A 20,606-nucleotide genomic window follows, 5' to 3' on the forward strand; every position below is an offset into this window, starting at 1 on the left:
TCCTGCGCTCCCTGGTTTTCAGAAGCAAAATGCAATTGATCTCCAGCCATATGTCAACATTTTTATCCGAGCGTGTAGTCATGCAACACACACTCTACACTCTGCGGTTAGCCAGAGCGTCAGAGGCCTCTGTGCATGTTGGAGTCAATCATGCTGAACACTTTAAATTGAGGTCGGTCAAGTGTGGAAAGGCAGACAAATGAAGGTCCGCCAGGAAATCTCAACATTTTGAACGTGTGAAAAGATTTTTTTGAAAACACTCTTTTTCAGGTCCAAGGTGCATTGAATTACTCTGACGCTTCTGAACATGGGGACTTCTGCTGAAATCTGACTTGTGAACAACAAAAACAACAGACTGTGGTTTGTGGTCTTTGAACACAGCAGTGATTGTTGAATTGCTGGGACGTAAATGGACGCAAATTATTCATGACAGCATGGTCATAAAATGTATAAGGCTAGACACAATCAATTATTGATTGTGATGCGCTTGATTGATGGTGGGAAAATCAGCAAATCTGGAGACGCTACTGAGTGAAAGTAGTCAGTAGGGAGGGGGTGGAGTGGTTCACTTAAAAAAAAATCTGTCTTGTTTGGTACGTATGTCGGGGTTCATGTGTGTACCGCTCGGTCCGTTCAGTTCATGACGTAACGTCCATACCAACGAAAGCATGTAGGGCAGTGACGTTTGAGACAGACGGACAGATGTAAAGTGATGAAAATGGAATGTAAATGGCAACCCAGAAAGGTAAGTCGAGGCGGAGGCTTGAACGTTGCAGGTCAGTTGTAGAAATGGAGAGGACACATGAGGAGTTAGATGTTTTGATTTATTGACATTTAAGTTTGAGACATTTGAGTTAATGGGGAAAATAATCAGACTGATCATGAAAACCATTGTTATTTGCAGCCCCACTACATTTTAGCTATTAACGCTGTATTTATTAGGTATTTTGGGTTACCAGGGGATCGGGAGTGAAAACCTAGCTGACTTTGGATGATAGATCCTCTCACAGGGCCAACACACAAACACAACCTGGCATTCACATTCCCACCCACAGGGAATTCAGAGCTTCCATTAACTTTCCAGAAAAAAAACATACACACAATGGGCAGAAACAGGATTCAAACCAAGGACCTTTTTACTGTAAAGGAACCAGTGGTAAACACCAACAATTGTACTGCAGCAAAAATAAGTCATAGAACACAAACTAACAAATTGATATGCCTTATATGAATCTTTAAAATGAAAATATAAACATTTCATGATCTGTACATCCTTTACAGCTCAAACGTGTTGTTTCTAAAGCAGCGTGAGTGATGCAATCTAGGTGAAATGTCTCCCAACCCGATGGAATGATTGAAAGCAAGTGATAACACACAGTTATATTAAGAGGTACACGTTCTTCACTTTGCCGTGTTCCAGCACTGCACTCGTGCTTCACTGGAAAGCTCATTTAAAATCTTGCAGAGAGCTAAAACCAAAGCCAAGCACAAGATTGAGATATGGAAGGCATAACAGACCATAACCCCATAGGAGGAAGGTGTGATGATGGAGAGAGTAAACTGCACAACTAGCCTGTCAGAGAGCAGCAGGTAGGAGCCATAGAGCTACACATTTCATGGACTGCCTGGCTCCGTGTGCTGAAAAGTGATTTGTGATTGTTAGCGTCGCTGAAAGTCATCTGACGTGACAACCAGGGCTCGGGCAAAGTTTCTCTTTGAGGATTGTTGTGCCTTCAAGAACATGAGCTGCTACAAATGAAGAGTTGCTGCAAGCAATTGCTGAGCGTCTCGCATGCTTTGAGAGATATGAATCCGTTTGACAGAGGAATCTAATTACAGCGAGCAGTGACAGAAGCAGACAAGGTTTTAACCGGTGGATTTCTGCACGGACCGGTCACTGTTGCCGTTTTCAAATCCCTGATAAAAGGTCAGATATTGTGCACAGTTGGAGTAGCTGCTCCAACTGTGCAAAAGTGCACAGCACCCCTACGTCAGCCAATCTCAGCTGACGTAGGGCAAAAGGCGGGGTGGGCCACTTTTAGTAACAGATATTTTGAAAGGCAATTTTGATGAGTGGCTCATTGTCTTACTAGTTAAAGGACTCAAATTATGCCCTATTTCTCCAAGTTAACCTAGTTCCCTGGTGTCCTAAAGAACATGTCTGTGACATGCTTTGGTCAAAATACCATAAGGATGAAGCACCACAGCAGTTCAATCACCCTGCCAAAACAGAGGCTCCGGCAGCTAACAGCAGTTAGCATTTGGAAAAGCCATCATTTGCCGACTCTAGCCGGCACATTGCCGTCATAAAATGGATCCACTGTACACGTAAATCCTCTGAGGCTGGAAGTTTGTGTAGAACTCTGTGCTGCACCGTGCCCTAAAAACACCACAGTCTGGATTCAAACCAAAATCCTCAAAATCACAAGTTCTGCAGAAGGCTGCACCTTCTCCCCTCCCCCCCCAAAAAAAAGTCTTGTATTTCTTATCACTGTCACAGCTTTCTGCTCAGACCTTTTCCTCAGAGATGTATTGATCAGAGTCACCGCTTTTATCCGTTAATGATTGCGGGAAGTTCGACTGCACACACTTAATCTTTCTCTGCAACGATTTGCTTCACATTTAAACCATTTACAGCACCACCTGAAACCTGCGACTACAGAAGAAGCACAGCGTGTTGCAATGAGCAGCTCCAGTGGCACAGCTGGAGCGGGGTGCACAAGCTTCCTTTAAGGTATGTGCTCAAATGTATTAGGGAAGGGAGTTTTAAAGATGTCAAATAAGTCTTAGCTTAAAGCCCAGAGACATTAGCAGGAGAACGTTTCCAAATCTTAAAGATCTCAGATGCATACTTACTAAAAAAGTCACATGCCATGTTCGGATTCACTCATATAAGCAATATGTGACAAAATACCATCTATGATGTGTCTATGCCCGCTGTATTTTGGCTTCATTCCATACAAATGTATTCAACATCACAGTATTGATGGGGCTGAAGCAGCCTTGAACTGTATTTTGCAGCATAATTCAGAATTGAGGGTCTGTGCTGTAGAGCATCAGCTGAATGGAAATGAACTGTGGGAATCCCAAAGTGATTTCCCCTTCACAAGGACAATCATCTCATTTCACTCTCCATCATCATCTAGCTGTCAGAAGCAGTTATAACAATCATCCATCACTCACCACAGGGACATACAGTAAACGACACCGCCACTTCTGTCACAAGGAAAAAAAAGCTTTAGGGCTATTATTTTTTTATTATTTTGATATCGGCGCACTAACACGCTCATGATGTCTATATACTGTTTAGTCTCAACAATAGTTTTTACATCACCATTTCAGCATTGCTGGCTGCTATTTTATGGCAATCCAAAACTAAAAGCTACATTAAGGAAGTAAAAGTAAGCAGATTATCAGAGTTAAAGAGTTTTCAGTCGTCCAGTAGAACCTGTAGATGAACATGGTCTGTTCCACATACGCTTTCATGTTTAGAACCAAACTGCTGGAATCCAAAAATCAAAAAAAAATTAACATTTCTTTATCCAGATGTTGACTTTGAGTAACTCTACTTCCTCCGTGTAGTGTTAAGTAGGTCAATGAATGATTTGTGGGAAAAGCCTCTGAGTCTGTCCCTGGTGATAAAAGCAGCTACATTATCCAAAGTGACAGGAAGTCACCCATCCGAAAATGTCAATAGATATAGAGCACAGCCATACAAAAGGACAAAGATGGTGTTGTTTATCTAATCCCTGATCAGTGAATAATCTGCATAAGGACTATCACCAAAAACCTCAACGTGAAACAATATGTTTTTCAGAAAAATCACAATTAAATATTTTCTACAAATCCTCGAGAACCCACTGTCATTGTTTTCCAATGACCTTCACCTGAACCTCACTGAGGGTCAGACTTGACCAGATAATCTTCTCGTTGCCTGTTTTTAACAAAAGCTAAGGCCAAACTACAGTCTAAATATTTTACAGGGTGCAGTAAACATAAGGGCTGGACCAGTGTTTGTCAATCCTGATCCTCAAGGACAAGCGTCCTGCATGTTTTAGATGCTGCCCTGCTCCAACAGACCCGCTAACCTCAAATGGTCAGCTCTTCATCGAGCTCTGCAAAAGCCTGATAATGACCCATTCATTCATCATTCATCAGGTGTGTTGGAGCAGGGCAACATCTAAAAACATGCAGGACGGTTGTCCTTGAGGATCAGGATTGAGAGACACTGTACACTGTAAAATATTTACACTGAAGTTTGGCCTTAGCGCTTGTTAAAAACAGACAACGAGAAGATTATCTGGTCAAGTCTAACCTACAGACTTGGCCTATCAACCCTAACCCTAACCCTTGATCTAACCCTAACCCTACAGGTTCAGGTGAAGGTCAATGGAAAACAATGGCACTAATGGACAGACAAAAGCAATCAAGAATATTATCCTGCTAATGAACCACTATGGGAAACACCGTCTATATATAAGTCTTAATGTTGATGACGAGCTGGAATATTAATCTGTGAGAGTGCCTGCAGAAAACCACAAGTATTCAAGTCATTACATTGCTTTCCTGAACGCGATGCACAATATGTTCATGAACGGTTTCATTACTTTTGAGTAATCCATTATTCCTTTTTATAAATCCTAAAAGTGCCTTGCAAATCTGAGTCCAAGGCAGCCAAACACATAAGCCTATATAACAAGGTAGCTCCTGTGTGCCATCATCACCTACATCACCCCATCTACTATCCAAGGGACTATAATGGGAACTGGGAGATTAGCCTTTTAACCCTGGAAAGAAAAAAGCCACATCTCTCTCTCTCTCTCTCTCTCTCTCTCTCTCTCTCTCTCTCTCTCTCTCTCTCTCTCTTTTCTTCATCACTCTTACTTTCAATTTTTTTTCTCCCTGTAAAAGCCTTAACTTCAATAACATGGCACACAATGCCAGCTGGAGACTAGATTTAGCGAAAGACCCTCACTGGCCTGGAGAATAAAGCACAGAAAATGATTATGACATGGCTTGAGAGCAGGATTTTACATATCCAACTGCAGAGGAGAATTAGCATAAGTGTAACACTGCCCGAGGTCAAATGTTCTTGTTCTGGAAAAAATCTGCCCCTAGCAACACACACACAGAGAGAGAGAGAGAGAGAGAGAGAGTAATTATGGTACAATCAGATTTCAGTGGCAGCAGCTGTTTGCATTTGAACATAACCCGGCAGTTACACGCACATTCACCCACTTCCTGCAAGTAGACCGTATTTTTCTGCGTTTCAGTCTTCACTCACATCTAACTGTTCAACGTGGGTCCAACAAATGCTTGTGTGACTGTGAACGACTGCAAAAAGGAACCATGGAAAGATCACTGAGGCTTTGATTAAAGAGTTTCCCGCTCACCAACAGAGCAGCTTAACGTTAATAATCAAAACAATAATTTGCTGGTAAGAGCTTTTACATAACAATGCATATAGTACAGCATAATACAACAGTATGAGAGCGTACGTACACCTTCACTTCCAATGGATTTCCTTTAAGGGAAGAAGCTGAAGGTGACACAGTGTGCACTCTTCTCTTTACTGCGGTTTCCTTCACGCATGTAAATCTTGTACGACTCCACTAAAAGCACGACATTTGTTGCGCACTTAAGATGCAGCATTTTAGTTTTAGCTTCACTTAAGCTAATAAAACAGAAGTGAAGGGTTTTATTAGCTTCTATATTTTATAATACTTCTGTTGTACTACATTCAAATGTCACAAAACGAGAAGGAGAGACTCATGTGGGAGCACATTGCAGCTTTTTAGGTTCTGCTTTTACAGATCCTTCCCGGTTAGCTTTCGGCAAAAACAAATTAATGCGAGCTTGCACATGGGATAAGCTACAAGCTTTAAAAAAAAAAAAATGCAATGACAGCTTCTTTTTGCATGAGGTAATTTAATTTTCTGGGGCATCTCTACTCGGGATCACTCCAAATTAAAAGGTACAGTGGATAATGATTTGAGTGTAGCGTCGGTCGATACTGGAGGAGGTAGAGCAGGCGGATACAACAGCACTTACACGCCAAACATCCAGTAGAATAATCACACAGTCTGGGTTTTGAATAAGGTTTTACAGCAGCAGATTATAACTGCAGGGGTGCTTTACTATTCTTATTCACACACATACTTGGTTTACAGGTTATACTGAAGGTGAAATCTAAAAAAGCTGATCCGCACTATAGCATATTATTATGCTATTGGAATTCATGTGCTAACTCCACTGAAGCCCTTTACAACCCCACAGAAAAAAAGGTTCCCATTTTGAATCCCTGCTCCTCCTCCTCCTTGTTTGGTGTTTGCAGCAGTTAGTGTTGCACCAAAGCCTCCTTCCTCCCTTTTCCTTCCTCCCTTTCCTCTGTTGTTGATGGTGTTTTATGGCAGTTGGCATTCATAATGATGCATTACTGCATTCTCTTCTCCTCCTCAAAATTCTCCCTCCCATCTCCTCAGTTTGAATTCCAGTTAAACCAAGGGGTTTTTCTGCATGGAGGTTGCATGTTCTCAACGTGTGATTGGCTCAATGTCAAGAGGGATCGGTTCCAGCTCCCCGTGCGACCCTCAAAAGGAAAATAATGGAATGGGCGGATAAAATGTGCAGTTTACTTCGTTTTTAAACAGCCGTAAAGGAAGCCTGCTTTGTCAGTGTTTTCGTAGTCAAACAGTGGGAGAATGAACTTTCAGACAGTAAGTAGTGTGGAGAAGCTGCGCGTTGGCCAGGTGTTCCCAGCAGTATGGCTGTTTAATAGGGTGAGCAGATGTTCTGCCCGTGAGTTGAAGACTCCCATAAAGATGCTCAGTTTACCTTCATTCAAACCAAACAAGGTGCATCTGCCAGCTTGTTGCTGAAGTCGCTGTTCTTGTTCCAACACTCTATTGATACTCTCCTTGTTTCAGTAACGGTAATCTAATGAATTACCGTTTCGATCGTTACAACGACGACATACTGTTATGTAAAGTTGGGTCGGGGAAGATCCAAAATGACATATTTGAACAATAATAAAGTAATGCAATTATAGCTGCAAATAACAATTATCTTTGTAATCGATTCATTGTTTCAGCTCTAAATGCAATAGTTACTTTGCCTGGTAAATAGTTACTTTTACTATGCAGTAACTCAGTTACCTTCTGGGAGAAGTAGCTATAACTATGTAACGTGCCCAACACTGCTTCTTGGTACATATAATTGGTATGATCGTTCTGAAGGAGAAACAACAGGTGCTCTATTATGGGATGCCTGGCTTATCTAATACACTTAAACGTATCAACATCACAGCAATAACAACACTGAAAAAACAACCACTCTAAAACCAATCAGAAGAGATCGGGAAAACAACAAACGGTTAAACTCATCATCTCTGCTCTCACCCTCATCCAAGACAACCGTCTCCTTGACTTTGCTTTCACACGTTCATCTGTTTTCTTACATCTTTATTTCACTTTACTTTTCCTTCCTTTCCTATTTTTCTCAACTTGATCCAAGTCACAAGAGCTTGCATGATATGTCATGCCACAACTGGTGCATACAAATAAAGCAGCTCACGGGTATATATACATGTATGTACGGTATACAGTGTATTGCATGATTCTCATAGTCGTATTTGGGAGTACATTTTATAGCTAGTGACAACGTATTTCACCATCCACCTCAGGATTTGCTCCAGCAACCCTCATGTGGAGGATAAAGTAGGCGTAAGTGGACAGACAAACATTGAGTGACTCTATCCCAGGGCAGAGCTTAGCTGCTGAGCTTTGATCACAATATGGTTTCCTGAAAATGGCGAGGTCAGGCAAACTGCAGCTAACATTTCCCACTGCTCAGCTGTCAATCACGAATAGACATAACGCACTTTAATGAAAACTCCTGCTGAAGTACTGAGCTACAACTTTAATGTGAACACACCCGTTCGGTATTGAATTTAAATAGTCGACCATTATTTATTTATACGTTGCTTTCCGAGTTCAAACCGGCATGTCTGATTTGTTTTTGATACAAGATCTACTTCTTTTTTTTTTGCCTTGAAAGGGTTGAGAAGGCTTCACATCACACAATTACAAAAAGGAAGAAATGATTTGAAATTCAACATCACATTCTTACATCAGTGTTCACAGAGATTAAGCAATCTGAGTCTTTGCACATCCAAACCACGACAAGATTAAGCACTTTGTGACTTGGCATTTCCATTCCCCGTGGTTCATGCATCACCCGTTCACTGTGAAGCACTAAAAAAATGAAAATACGAGCAGCTGTTGTAAGATTAGAAAGTCTAAAAAAAAGTTCACTTTGATGTAAAACAACGAGTATACAGGAGAAAACACCCACACTGAGCTGCTAAATAGTCTCAGAGTGTGTGTTTTTATTCCTCTCCTGTCAAGAAGCGCCGTGTTGTTCTTGGTGAGGATGAAGCAATGAGTTCATGCAGCGGTTTGGACATTTAATCAACACAATTTGTGTCTGGTTATAATTGGATTGTTCCTGTTTACATAGTGTAGCTCCATTCAAGGCTTCACACACTGAAAACTACTACATCAGTGTAAATACGTCTTTTATTTGCTATCACTGTTCAGGTAATACTGTGTGTGTGTGTGTGTGTGTGTGTGTGTGTGTGTGTGTGTGTGTGTGTGTGTGTGTGTGTGTGTGTGTGTGTGTGTTGAAAAATAATAAATCCTCATTAAACTCCAGCTATAACAAAGCCTGCGATTGTGCTGATCGTCCATCCCTTGAGAGGAGAAGGGAACCACTTTACTGCTAAAACAATTAAAGAACATTCAGAACTTCATTTAGCTGACACTGATGATGTAATCGACACTTTATATTGCATTTATTCACAGTCAGATGTGCAGCACATGCAAGAGGCTGGAAATCGGAAATAATCCATGGATACAGTAAGTCTTTGCGCTTAACCATTCGTCTTAAGTCATCGTAATTCTTACCCTAACCTTGTGTTTTGGACTCTCAACAGTACAATCCATAACAATGTGCTATGGTAAGTTTTACAAACAATTCTGGTATTCTATTTATCATTTAAGTTCAAAACTATTTAATAAATATCTCCTAAAATGCAAAGGATTTGCTGCTTTTGACCGTTTCATATCACTACTTTTTGTCCTTGTTTATACTTTACATATACTTTTGTTTATACAATACTTTACTATTCTGTAATACTTTAATTATCAGCAAAGTCATAAACGGATGGGACCTTGCTACTGAAAACCAAACATCTTTGGAGTTTTAGACGTTTGGTGAGATGAGAAGGGCACATGAGGATTATTTATTCATTTAAATATAGAATGAATTGAATCCCTCACCTCTAATAGAAGCTACATCTACTATAGTTGACTGCTGTTTCTTTACACTTCTGTGGCGTTTGAATAGGAAGCCGTCCGTTGCGTGTGGACACAGGCGGAATGATTTCACGGTCTGTATGCACAGCATTAACGGTGATGTAATGAGTCACTGTGAGGTGGAAGTTTCTACTTTTGTAAGAATAGATGACGGCCATAAATTATCCACAGCTAAAAAAAAGAAAGATACTGAGTGCTTCGGTGGCCGTGTTCAGCCATTTGTTCCTCTTTTCAGCTACACCGTAACACTGGTTTGACGTCGGAGTGAAATAATGTCCTCTGTAGGTCACTGATGAGCACCGTGCGCTCATCCACAAACAGATGAATCAAAATAAAGTGAAAGTCTGAGCCTCACTCAAACTGGAGCTTCCATCCTCAGCGCCAGGAGCACAGATTCACAAGAAAGTCCTGTTGAGTCACATTAAGTGGTATTTTTCTCAAAAATGGGCCAACGTGTGACAACACATCCTCCTGGAGAGTCTGTTTTTTTGTACTGACAGTGATTGTGGATATCCAGCATGTGTCTTTTATTGATTTTCAAGCTCAGCTGAAAATTCTAAACCATGTGTATAGATGAAACACTTCATCTGTGACACAAACCCAAGGAGGAGAGCTCAACATTCAGCAGTGGATTCATAGTATGGAGAATGGATTGTAGCTCTATAAACATGTCATCACTGACTCTAACTCTCCTGTATAAATTTATAACTTGACACAATTGATGTATATCTGCTCCTGGTCTCTTTCTTCTGTCTCTACCTCATGTCTCTCTTGTCCTTTCGCTATCCCCTTTCTGTCCCCCACCTCTCCTTCTGTCCCCCAGTTTTTCTTTCACCCCAACCGGTCGAGGCAGATGGCTGCACATCTTTGAGGTTGGTTCTGTCAGAGATTTCTTCTTCTGTTAAAATGCAGTTTTTTTCTCTCCACTGATGCCTAGTGTTTGCTCACTGTGTGAATTGTTGGGTTTCTCTGCTCTCCATGATGTTGTCTATATACAGTGCCTTGAGATGATGTATGTTATGATTTGGCGCTATACAAATAAAATGTTATTTAATTCATTATTGGTTGATCTGTCTGATTTAGTTTTTAATGTATCAATTATCTGGGTCCGAAAATATTTAAAATTGTTTTCCAAAAAATGTCTTGTTTACCAAAAACATTCAGTTTAACTAGGTGCTTACTAACATATATAAGTAGCATACTAGCCCTTTATTAATAATCATCTTGATTCTACCTCTATTACGACACAAGATTTTATTCCTACGTAAGGTGTTAATATGTGCTTAATATTCACTAATAAAGGGCTAATATGTGACTTAGATGCATGCTAGTAAGCACCTAGTTAATGGTGAATATGTGTTCTCTAATCTAAAGTGTTGCCGATTTTCTTCCTAAGGAGAATTCTCTTCTCAAAAAAATGAACAACAAACTCCAGTGAAGCGCCTACAAATCATAAATGTCATTACTTCTGAAAAACGCACATACAGATCACAAACTAAATGCCTCCTCCTGCTGCTGCCCTCTTGTGGTAATAGATGCAGCATAAATTAGAAAGTTATTGTGGCAAAAGTTCATAATGAAACTAATTAAAAAAAAAACATGCATATTCAACAGGTAATTCTCTACTTGTTGTACACAAGTTGTACACTTTGTACACTTTGCTAAGAGCGTCCACAGAGAGGTGTCATCCTGTGGCATGAACTGAGATTCGAGGGATGGTTTGAGGTTCAAAATTATCCTTTCTTTGAGGTGCTGAGATCCAAAAAGTGTAGTGGAATGGGAGATAACTCGAGGCAGGAGGAGGGTGAGGAATAATTACACATAAATCCCTATCTCCCTCTCTCTCCCTCTCCGAATCTCTGTGTAGTGACACACTAATCTAAGATAATAGCTCAATTGGAGCTGCAGACTTCTAATTGATCACTTTGGGCAAGGTGGCGTTCAGACATGCAAACACAGTGCAGTAGGCCAGTGCAGTAGGACACAGTCTCACACACACGAGCTGAACCGCACCACTGACCTTTCAGTGTTTTCTCTAAATCACATCAAATCAACAGCTACAGCACAAAAGAGGCACAACAAACAGCCTTTACAAGACACATAAGTCTCAGTACATTATTCCTGATAACACCACTTTTTTTGTGTCCGATACTGATTCCGATATCAAAAACTTGACTATCTACCGACACCGATATTATTCAGATACAGTCATTTTAGACACTTTATGAACTATGAAGCTAACAAGACATCATTCTCCAACTGTGTAACATAATATTGTTCTCACAAAAAGAAGAAAGAAAGAGCCCAAACATGACTTAGCTAAAATGTTTTGCATAGTGAAGCATGCGATATATAGGATTTTTGGATTGTATCACATTTTTGTATTATTTTTTATCTGTCCCATATCCGATCCAGTGATGGATACCGATCCCCATCTCTAATTAACACAGAACTAAAATAAAGAGTTTTCTACATTGACACTTGTCCGTGTGTGGCTGCCAGAAGAAGGAAGCCCATTTAAAACCTGATTAATACTTAATTAAAGCTCATTATTTACAACTTTCACTGCTTAATTAATTCAAAAGTATCTGCATTTTATCACTACTTGCATATAATGACTTATCTCGCTTGAAGTCAAATTAAAATGTGATTTTTGCTGAGAAATCAAGCGCATTAGGGCTGCGGCTAATGATTCTCATTACTGATTACACTGACGATCCCTTTGTCATTAATTTAAAGGTTTGAAAGTGATGAACAAAGCATAACGACAACAACATTTAGTCATCAGTGACTTTTCCGTGTTTAAAACATGTTGTTTTTTTTAAAACGATATGATAGAAAAAATGACTTTGATAATGAACTGAATCGACGTCAATCAGCAAAACATGTTGCCGTATCATGACAAGTAGATGTCAGCTGATGGTTTCTTTATGTTTATGCAAGGGACATAAATACTGCTGCTGGGTCACGTCCAAGTCTGTCAGAGCAACAAAACAGAGCGGGGAGAAGAGAGGAGAGGAGAGGAGAGGAGAGGAGGACATTTCTTTTGGAAGACAAATTAATGCAGGGGATGAGTAACAAAGAACCAAATCAGATTCCATAATGTGAGGCCCTCTTCCTTCACCGTTTTTCTTGATTTCCTGTCATCTAAAGAGACATCTGACTTATTTTATGGCAAATTCATTCATTTATCTATTTATTTATTTATTAACATAGAGCAAGAAAGTTGAGCTTATCCAAACATTAGAAACCAAATTATTTGTCATTGAATGAATAAATACTTGATTTGCAGTAGGGCGTCAACGATTACGTCGACAACAAAAATGTGCGCGTTATTGTTGTTGTAAATCACACACCGGTCGCTTCATGCTCATCTGCAACTGCAGTGCAAACAAACACGACCAAAACACACACTCTATCTGTGCTAGCTATCCAGAACTAGCTTAAAGGAAGTATTGCTCGCTGTTTACATCCCGTAAGGAAGCAGAGAAGAAGAACGCACAAATTATAGCGGAAAAAGACGAAGAGGCTTGAAAAACCCAACATTTCTATTCTAATTAATTGATTCAAATCAGCCTGTGATGCAAGTACATAATACGTTTGTGTCGTACGTCTAAAATGGTGGAAGAAGCTAGCTTAGCGAACGCTAGTTCACGTACATTAATGCATACTTTACGGCAGTAATCAGTAAATTACAGGCGAAGCCGCTTAGACATACATAATTTCAGCCCCTGTCGATACTAGCGTTTATAACGAATTGTAATTAAACCTCTTTCACTTATCGACTGTGTGATTTGGAGCACATTAATTCGATATTTAAGCTGTAAAAAATCTGTGATCATTTGTTTCAGGTGTTTAACTGTGATAAATGTTATTGTGTTATTAAAGCACACGCGTGAGTCCACTGTATGTAGGTTAAACAGAAGTCTAAAATTCGTGCTAACTAAGATAATCGTGATTGATCGAAAAAATAAACAACAGATTAATCGACAACAAAAATAATTGTTAGTTGCAGCCCTAATTTTCATTAATCTGCAGAGCAAGGATACTTCCACAGCTTTGCTCGTGGTGCAGTGGTGTGACAGCAGGGGTTGCAACGACTCAACACTTCGGGAATAAATAAATGCACAGGACTTACAGGTCTGGAGGAGTGCCAGTGGTTTAAAAAGGCAGTTGTGGGGATTTATTAGGTTAAAGATTGTTGCAGACTCAGCATCACAGAGGAAAACAAAAGAGCACGACGGATGAGCTCCGTGCGCGGCGACGCAGAAACACTTTGCTGCAGGTGTGGATGTTAAATTCATGAACACGTGACGGGGGACAGATCATTATCACATCTGAGGATAAGAACAAAGTCAAGCTGGACTTTGAAGGCATGTGCAGACACCACCGAGGCTGCCTGATACACCGCTATCATCAGGACGAGGATGGCTCGTGGCAGCTCGGCGTCAGAAATTCGACTTTGAGAAGTTGAGATATCATCGTCAACATAAATACGATGCAACCGGTAAATGAGGAACTGTTTTATATCAGAAACATAGGAGAGCAGGGAGTGTGTTTCTATTACGTATGAATGCACAAATCACCTGGTGCAATGCATACGAGTGCATTTATGCATGCAACGAGTGACTGGTCAGTGGGGAATATGGTTTGGAAGAGGGGGATGGGAGAGCAGTCTGGTGGGGTTTGGTGGGGGATGTTTTTAACCGAATCAGGGTGATGAAAGAGGAGTGTGAGCAAAAACACCGCTGTTGCACGCGGAAAAGGACTTTCCTTTTGTTCGCTGAAGTTCAGTAAAAAAAAACAAAAAAAAACAAGGCAGCACTGGAATGACAAATCAGGAGCTGCAGCAAAGGTTCTCTGCCGTAATCATATTTCATAAGCGCGCTCTGTTGCACACATTCAGTCACTGAATGCTTTGGCCTGACATTGTGTTGTCACATAATATATAGTGAATACAGAATCAATACAAAAAATGAATTTGGGGTTAAAAAAAAGTGACACTTTCCTTTCAACCTTTCAGAAACCTAATTTCAAAAAAATGCAGCAACTTCACAGTGAACCAGAAACTAAAGTGTGTCATTTGTGCACAAGGAGTTGAATGTGTATGAAAGATAAAGCTGCGCCGCACTGTGAGGCATAATGTTCCACTCCACTGCGCCGCACTGTCTTTACAGCTTTCTCAAATGCAGAAACAGGAAAAAGGGGTTCGGAGGACTAACTAAACCAAGCGAAAATGACTTTAACAGAAAAACATTAAGAATTACATGTCGCAGAAGCTCGAAAATGTGCCAAGAACCTCTTTTTTTCTCAATGAAAAACTGTTTAAATTGAACAACCAGAGCCACTTTAGCAAATCAGTGGTCTCAAACTACAAGGACACAAGTGCAGAAACAGATCTGACTCCACCTCATCTTCCTGCCCACACACATACAGGAGATGGACTTGGAGTGAAGGCCACTCTCTAATGATGAAACAAGGCATGTAATGGTGTACCGTCATGCGAGTTGACAATAGACACTGGTTTTACTCAAGCTCTGCCTGTTAGAAAACAGACTGCGGGTGAGGGAATATCATCAACAATGTCTCCTTTTATTCTTTAAAGGAGGGTATAAAACAATTTGTCCAAGGACCATCTACGAGAGGCTCTGGCATTCAAGCAAAGAGGCTCAGAGTGACCGGTTATGCTCAAATACACGAGATAACCATGACCACACATTCGACAAAACACTACACGCTACTTCTCTAAAATAAAAAATCATACATTCTGCTCCAGCAATGTGTTTCTGGTGTTTTAGAGCCCCAAAAGCAGAGCATCTCCATCATTTGAAAACGTTGCAGCCGTTTCATACATTCACTTCCTTATGTGGAGAAGATTAGTTTTGACACAAAGCTCAAATGCTCGTCTGGACCCAGATGTTTTTTTGTTGTTCAATCTATGAAATGTCATTCTCAAAGCAGGAGGAGACAAAGACAGAGGGATGTATGTACAGTATAAGGAGAAGGAGAGTCCCCGTATGTGTGCACGTGTGGGGAGGTGCAGGAATTCCTCCCGAGCCATAATTAACCCAGACACAAGACAACACAGCTGCATGACAAACATGCAGCGCTTGGCTATCACAGTTGGCACAGCATCACTGGCTTCTTCCAAAAATATAGGTCACTGGCTCACAGTCAGGAAAGGAAAAGTGTGATTCTTTTGTTTCTATATTCAACACGTGCAAGATTGGGTTAGGGGCATCATCCATGAGCAACTGTCATCACTGTGCCGAGCAAACGTGATGCATTCTATTCCTTATTATGATCAGCATTCAAGGCACGTGGTGCAATATGTTCAGCCTGAGGTGAGCTGCGTGTCTGCAAGTCACTTTCAGGGTAACTTTGACTGAAAGTCATCTTTAATGATAGTAATGATGGATCATTTATGTACATGGGAATGAATGCATGTAATACTGTAAAAAAAAAAAGAAAGAAAATTAAACACAGTGAAGAAGGTGCATTAGAGAAAGTTTCCCTCCATTACAGACAAAGACAACTCAGAAAAAGCTTGCCGTCTCACTTGTACTGAGGAGGTAAAATGATATAGCATAACATATAACATAGGATGCCACTCAAAAAAATGCAACTATGACTAGATTTTGTGACGTAGACATGTGGCAGCGGAGCCTTGCATGAAAAGAGATTTATAAAAACTAGTGCAGTTTCCGTAGGAAGTATGTATTCCTATAGTGGGAGCTGAAGAAGATTTTTCAGATATGATAAGGAACGTAAAGGCTACAACGCAAATGTTTTCATTTTAGATTAGCATTAGCGTAGCTAGCTGCTGTGACGAATGAGGTTGCACAGTGTTTGTATTATGTTACCCCTACACTAATGCTAATCGTAGCCTCACTAGCTTACCTTTGGAAACAGGTTTGCCAAGTTAGCCGCAAAGTAGTAGCATGCTAACGCAAAATAAATATGCGTTCACGTATTGGTGAATGGGTACTGAGTTCGTCGTAACACCAAGTTCTGCGGTGAACCGTGTGAAGTCTCTTCACTCCCACCTGCTCTCTCCAGACAGCGCAGCTGCTGCTGATGAGCCGCTGCCTGCCTGGTGTAGCTTGATACATCGGGGAAAATTAAAATTCCGCCAAAAAAATCTGAAAATCAAGGATGCACACCACCAGGCCATGCTCAACCCAGATCCAAAGTCTAAGGGCGATCTGTCTAACGGTCAGCGAGATATGCCCGTCACAGACAGACATAGATAGATAGATAGATAGATAGATAGATAGATAGATAGATAGATAGATAGATAGATAGATAGATAGATAGATAGATAGATAGATAGATAGATAGATAGATAGATAGATAGATAGATAGATAGATAGATAGATAGATGGCTCGAGCCAAATCAACCCATCGTTTTGAGGAAACATGTTTGTCGAGCCTCGTTTGTGAGAAGGGATTAAATCACCTGCACACATGGCTGGAGAAACACAAACACACCGAGCACACAAAGACGACAAACCCTCCGATAAAATAAAACACTGTCACGTACGGTGAGCAAACAGATAAAGAATAGATCAAATGCTAATTAAATAGCAAATCTAGCATAAAATAATACAAATAAAAGAGGGGACAGAAACACAAGTGCTGCAATAGAGAGAGAAAATGCCTCTTCAAGACAGATTGCACGAATATATAAGACCAGGTCTAACTACAGTCATCAGATGAGATTATAATGTGGTAACATGGCTGCCAGTAGGGCTCTGCTTTTAAACACTTCACCAAAGGCTCACCAAGTAAAATCTACATCTGCTTAAGTCAATATCTTAACAGCGTTTACTGCTTTTTTCTCACCGTTAAACAGCCTTTTCCCAATGGACACCGATGTTTGTAAACTGCCTACTCCGCACACCAACGTCCACAGAAAATCTCAGCAATTTTACATTGTGACAAACCGTAGTTGTTAACTCACTGCTGCCTTCAATAAGTTCAAATAATTCCTTTGGGGTTTGAACAAAACACTTTCTTCGCATTTTACCTAAATGAGCAGAAATCTTGTGTTGATTTTTCGGTTTACACACTTCAGTTTCTAGCCAGAAAAAAAGATGAAATGGTGAACACGCTGTATTTTAAAGATACTGTAGACTTGAGCAGGTGTAGCTGTAAGCTGCTGGCAGCCATGTTATCAGTGGTTCACAGAAACACCGGCGTGCTCTGCGCCTTCACTCTGCAAAGTCAGTAGGGGAGTTGTCATCAGCCTGTGTTTTGTTATGCATATTTTCATTTTCTACATATAAATACCTGAATGGAGAAAGAACTCTTGAAATATTGCACTAATTTTTACTTGGGGAGAGTTGGTGAATCAATAAAAATTGCTAATGAGCGCAATGAAAACAGTTTCAGCAAAAAAAAAGGGGACTTTTAGAAATCACTTGACAGGAAACATTTCCTCCTGCCTGCACTAATGAAAGAGCCAAAACAACAGAAACGTTGGATAAAGCAGGCGACAGGAGGAACGTGTGGATTAATGAGGAAACCACGACATCCCTCCACTTAGCAAATATGACCACGGCAATGAAGTGAAGTAGCAACAGAACCCCACCATATATCAACAGCTACAGCGCTCTGTATTCACGCCATCCATCCATGCCTTGTTATTGTGTGCTAACACAGACTTTAGCTTCTCTCTGTGAACGGACTTCACAGCAACCGGTGGAAACCCAGACACATGCAGATTTTCTCTCTACTCAAACTAGCGTTGGTAATGTGACGATAAAGCACACACGTTCATAAAAACCTGAACTTACCCTTTAAAGCACTATCACTCAGTATGTTTACATGCACAGTTTAATCGAGCTAAGGCCGTAGTCCGACTAAGACGGGCAATCCGACAACTTGCAGTTATTGGCTGTGTATGTGCGACTCCGCCTCCGTAGGTGGCGCTGTTTCCCTCTAGTATAAACTAGTGTTTCCTGTTGACCTGTACCTCACAGAAAAACAAACAGCGAACGATAAAAGATAAATAAACTAATTAAGTTTATAAGGAAATTTTGGTCCGACTCCAGTCCAACTAAGCGCACACATGCAGGAGTAATCGGACTATGAATCGCATTATCCGGGTTTGTTAGTCTGATTAAGACTAGCTTGATCTTAGTCGGACTAACGTGTTCACATGGCATTAATAAAACCTATTTATTGTCTTAGTCCGACTAAAGTCAGACTTTTAACATGAATGTAAACACACTAAGTGATTAATTAATCCTGTATTTAACCAGAGGAGTTCATTCGGAACCAATTCTCGACCTGACCAATAAGAGGCAGACGCAAGAAAGTGACAACATAAAAGAAAACTATAGAGATATAAATAATGTGTACAATAGTGAATTGGGCACTCACGGCAGTTTTCTTCATCACTGTTGTCTGAGCAGTCGTCATCATCGTCGCACCTCCAGATGGTCGGAATACACCTTTTGTTGTTGCACTGAAACTGTCCATCCTCACACTCATCCGTTGCTGGATGGAGAGAAGAAGGAGAAAAAAATGGTGTCCATATGAAGAAGAGGAGGAGGAGGAGGAGGAGGAGGAGGAGGAGGAGGAGGATTACCGCAACTAGTTCAACTGTCATTTGCAAGTGAATGCCTAATTGATATTCAGCATTCATGTAGGTCAATTAGCTGCAGCAAGCGTCACTTTTCTTTCTTTTATTTCACTTATTGATCTATTTCCTGTAAGATAATGAAAAGCAGCGACAGACGAGGCCCGTGCAGTGTTTACTGGACATCAGTGAGGACCAGCACATCCACCACTATACTACTACACTACCACTATAACACTGCTGATGCTGATGCTGCTGCTGCTGATGCTGATGCTGCTAATGATGCAGTATGGAGGCTGAGCTCGCTAACACATGGCAGACTCGAGTCTGAACATCCTCAACACACACTGACACGTTTAAAACGAACAAAGTCTACATTTATAGTAATTAATATTAAGTAAAGTGGGGTTTTCTATCTTTTATCGAGCGAATTCTTACGAGCGAATCTCTCTCTCACACACACACACACACACTAGCGTTTAGGCTACATTGTATTTCATTCAAGTCTCTCTCTCACACACACACACACACGCGCGCGCATACACACACACATAAAGCAAAAACCCCACCGACCTTCCGTGGAATGAAGCGCGAGGATGAACAAATGAAAAAGTAACAACGTCCTTTTTAGGTCAGTCCACATTTCAGGAGGAGCAGGTGAACGAGCTCATTCACGTCCGCGAAACAAAGCCCGACAGCAGCTCATTCGTTCACGCGCTGCGCCGCCGCTGCTTCTCCGCTGTGACACTCACTCACACCCCCCTCCACATCCAGCAGGCCCCGCCCCCCCACTCCACCTCATTGGCTACCCAGAGCGTGACGACACCACAAAGGGGCGGGGACTAAAGAATAGAATTGTATGGGGCGCCGATTGTAACATATTATATTTATATTTAACGTTCATATTTATATTAAACATTTAGATTTAAGATTTAGCTTTAACATTTGATATTTAAATGTGTATTCAATATTTATATTTATATTTAAATTTAACAATTATATTTAAATTAAACATTTATATTTATTTTTAAGATTTAGATTTAACATTTTGTGAATTTCTCTGTATCATTTATATTAAACATTGAAATAATATTTTCATAAAAGAAGTAAATAGCACAAAGTTCACAAATATTGCTGTAAATCTGGTCAAAACTAACATTAAAAAAATTCACAGGTTTTTTTACATATGTTTTTTTTGCTAAATGTGGCAAAAAGTTGCCGTTTATTTTAGCATGCACAACTTTACAGTCGTCGCCCCATAGCATAGAAGATATGATCTGATTTGTTCTTATTTCCATGACATACTGTATGATTGAGTGTCAAAGTAGCCTCCTCAGTTATTATGATTAAGATAGACAAGATAAGATAGTCCTTTATTAGTGCCACAGTGGGGGAATTTGCATTGTCACAGCAGCAAAGACAGTAAAGATAAAGCTACGAAATAATAAACATGCATGAAAGTGCAATAAAGAAAGATATTCACAATTAGACTATCGGTTAGAAATAGAATGTACATTGTAGACAGTTACGTGTAAAATGTAGGTTTAATTTAGGTTTTTCATGTGGCAAAAATTTTACAATGGCAATTTTGGGGGGTTTTGATGCTCAATCAATTTTATATGAGAAATTAAATAAGTTAAATAAGT

At 40.3% G+C, this 20,606-nt stretch overlaps 1 protein-coding gene across 1 annotated transcript in view; it reads right to left on the bottom strand.

Annotated features, from left to right (window-relative positions):
- Window positions 1-19,603, bottom strand: part of LOC310927913 (low-density lipoprotein receptor-related protein 8-like) — a gene marked incomplete at both ends in the record, with an annotated part of 77,349 nt that extends 57,746 nt beyond the window's left edge. Inside the window, 2 exons of the mRNA XM_083890337.1 lie at window positions 18,762-18,878; window positions 19,534-19,603. Coding sequence (XP_083746463.1) covers window positions 18,762-18,878; window positions 19,534-19,603 — 187 coding nt within the window. The remainder of the gene's footprint in view (window positions 1-18,761; window positions 18,879-19,533) is intronic.
- Window positions 19,604-20,606: the final 1,003 nt, after the last annotated feature.

Source organism: Microchirus variegatus, assembly GCF_963457635.1.
Source record: "Microchirus variegatus genome assembly, chromosome: 5".
Lineage (NCBI taxonomy): Eukaryota > Metazoa > Chordata > Actinopteri > Pleuronectiformes > Soleidae > Microchirus > Microchirus variegatus.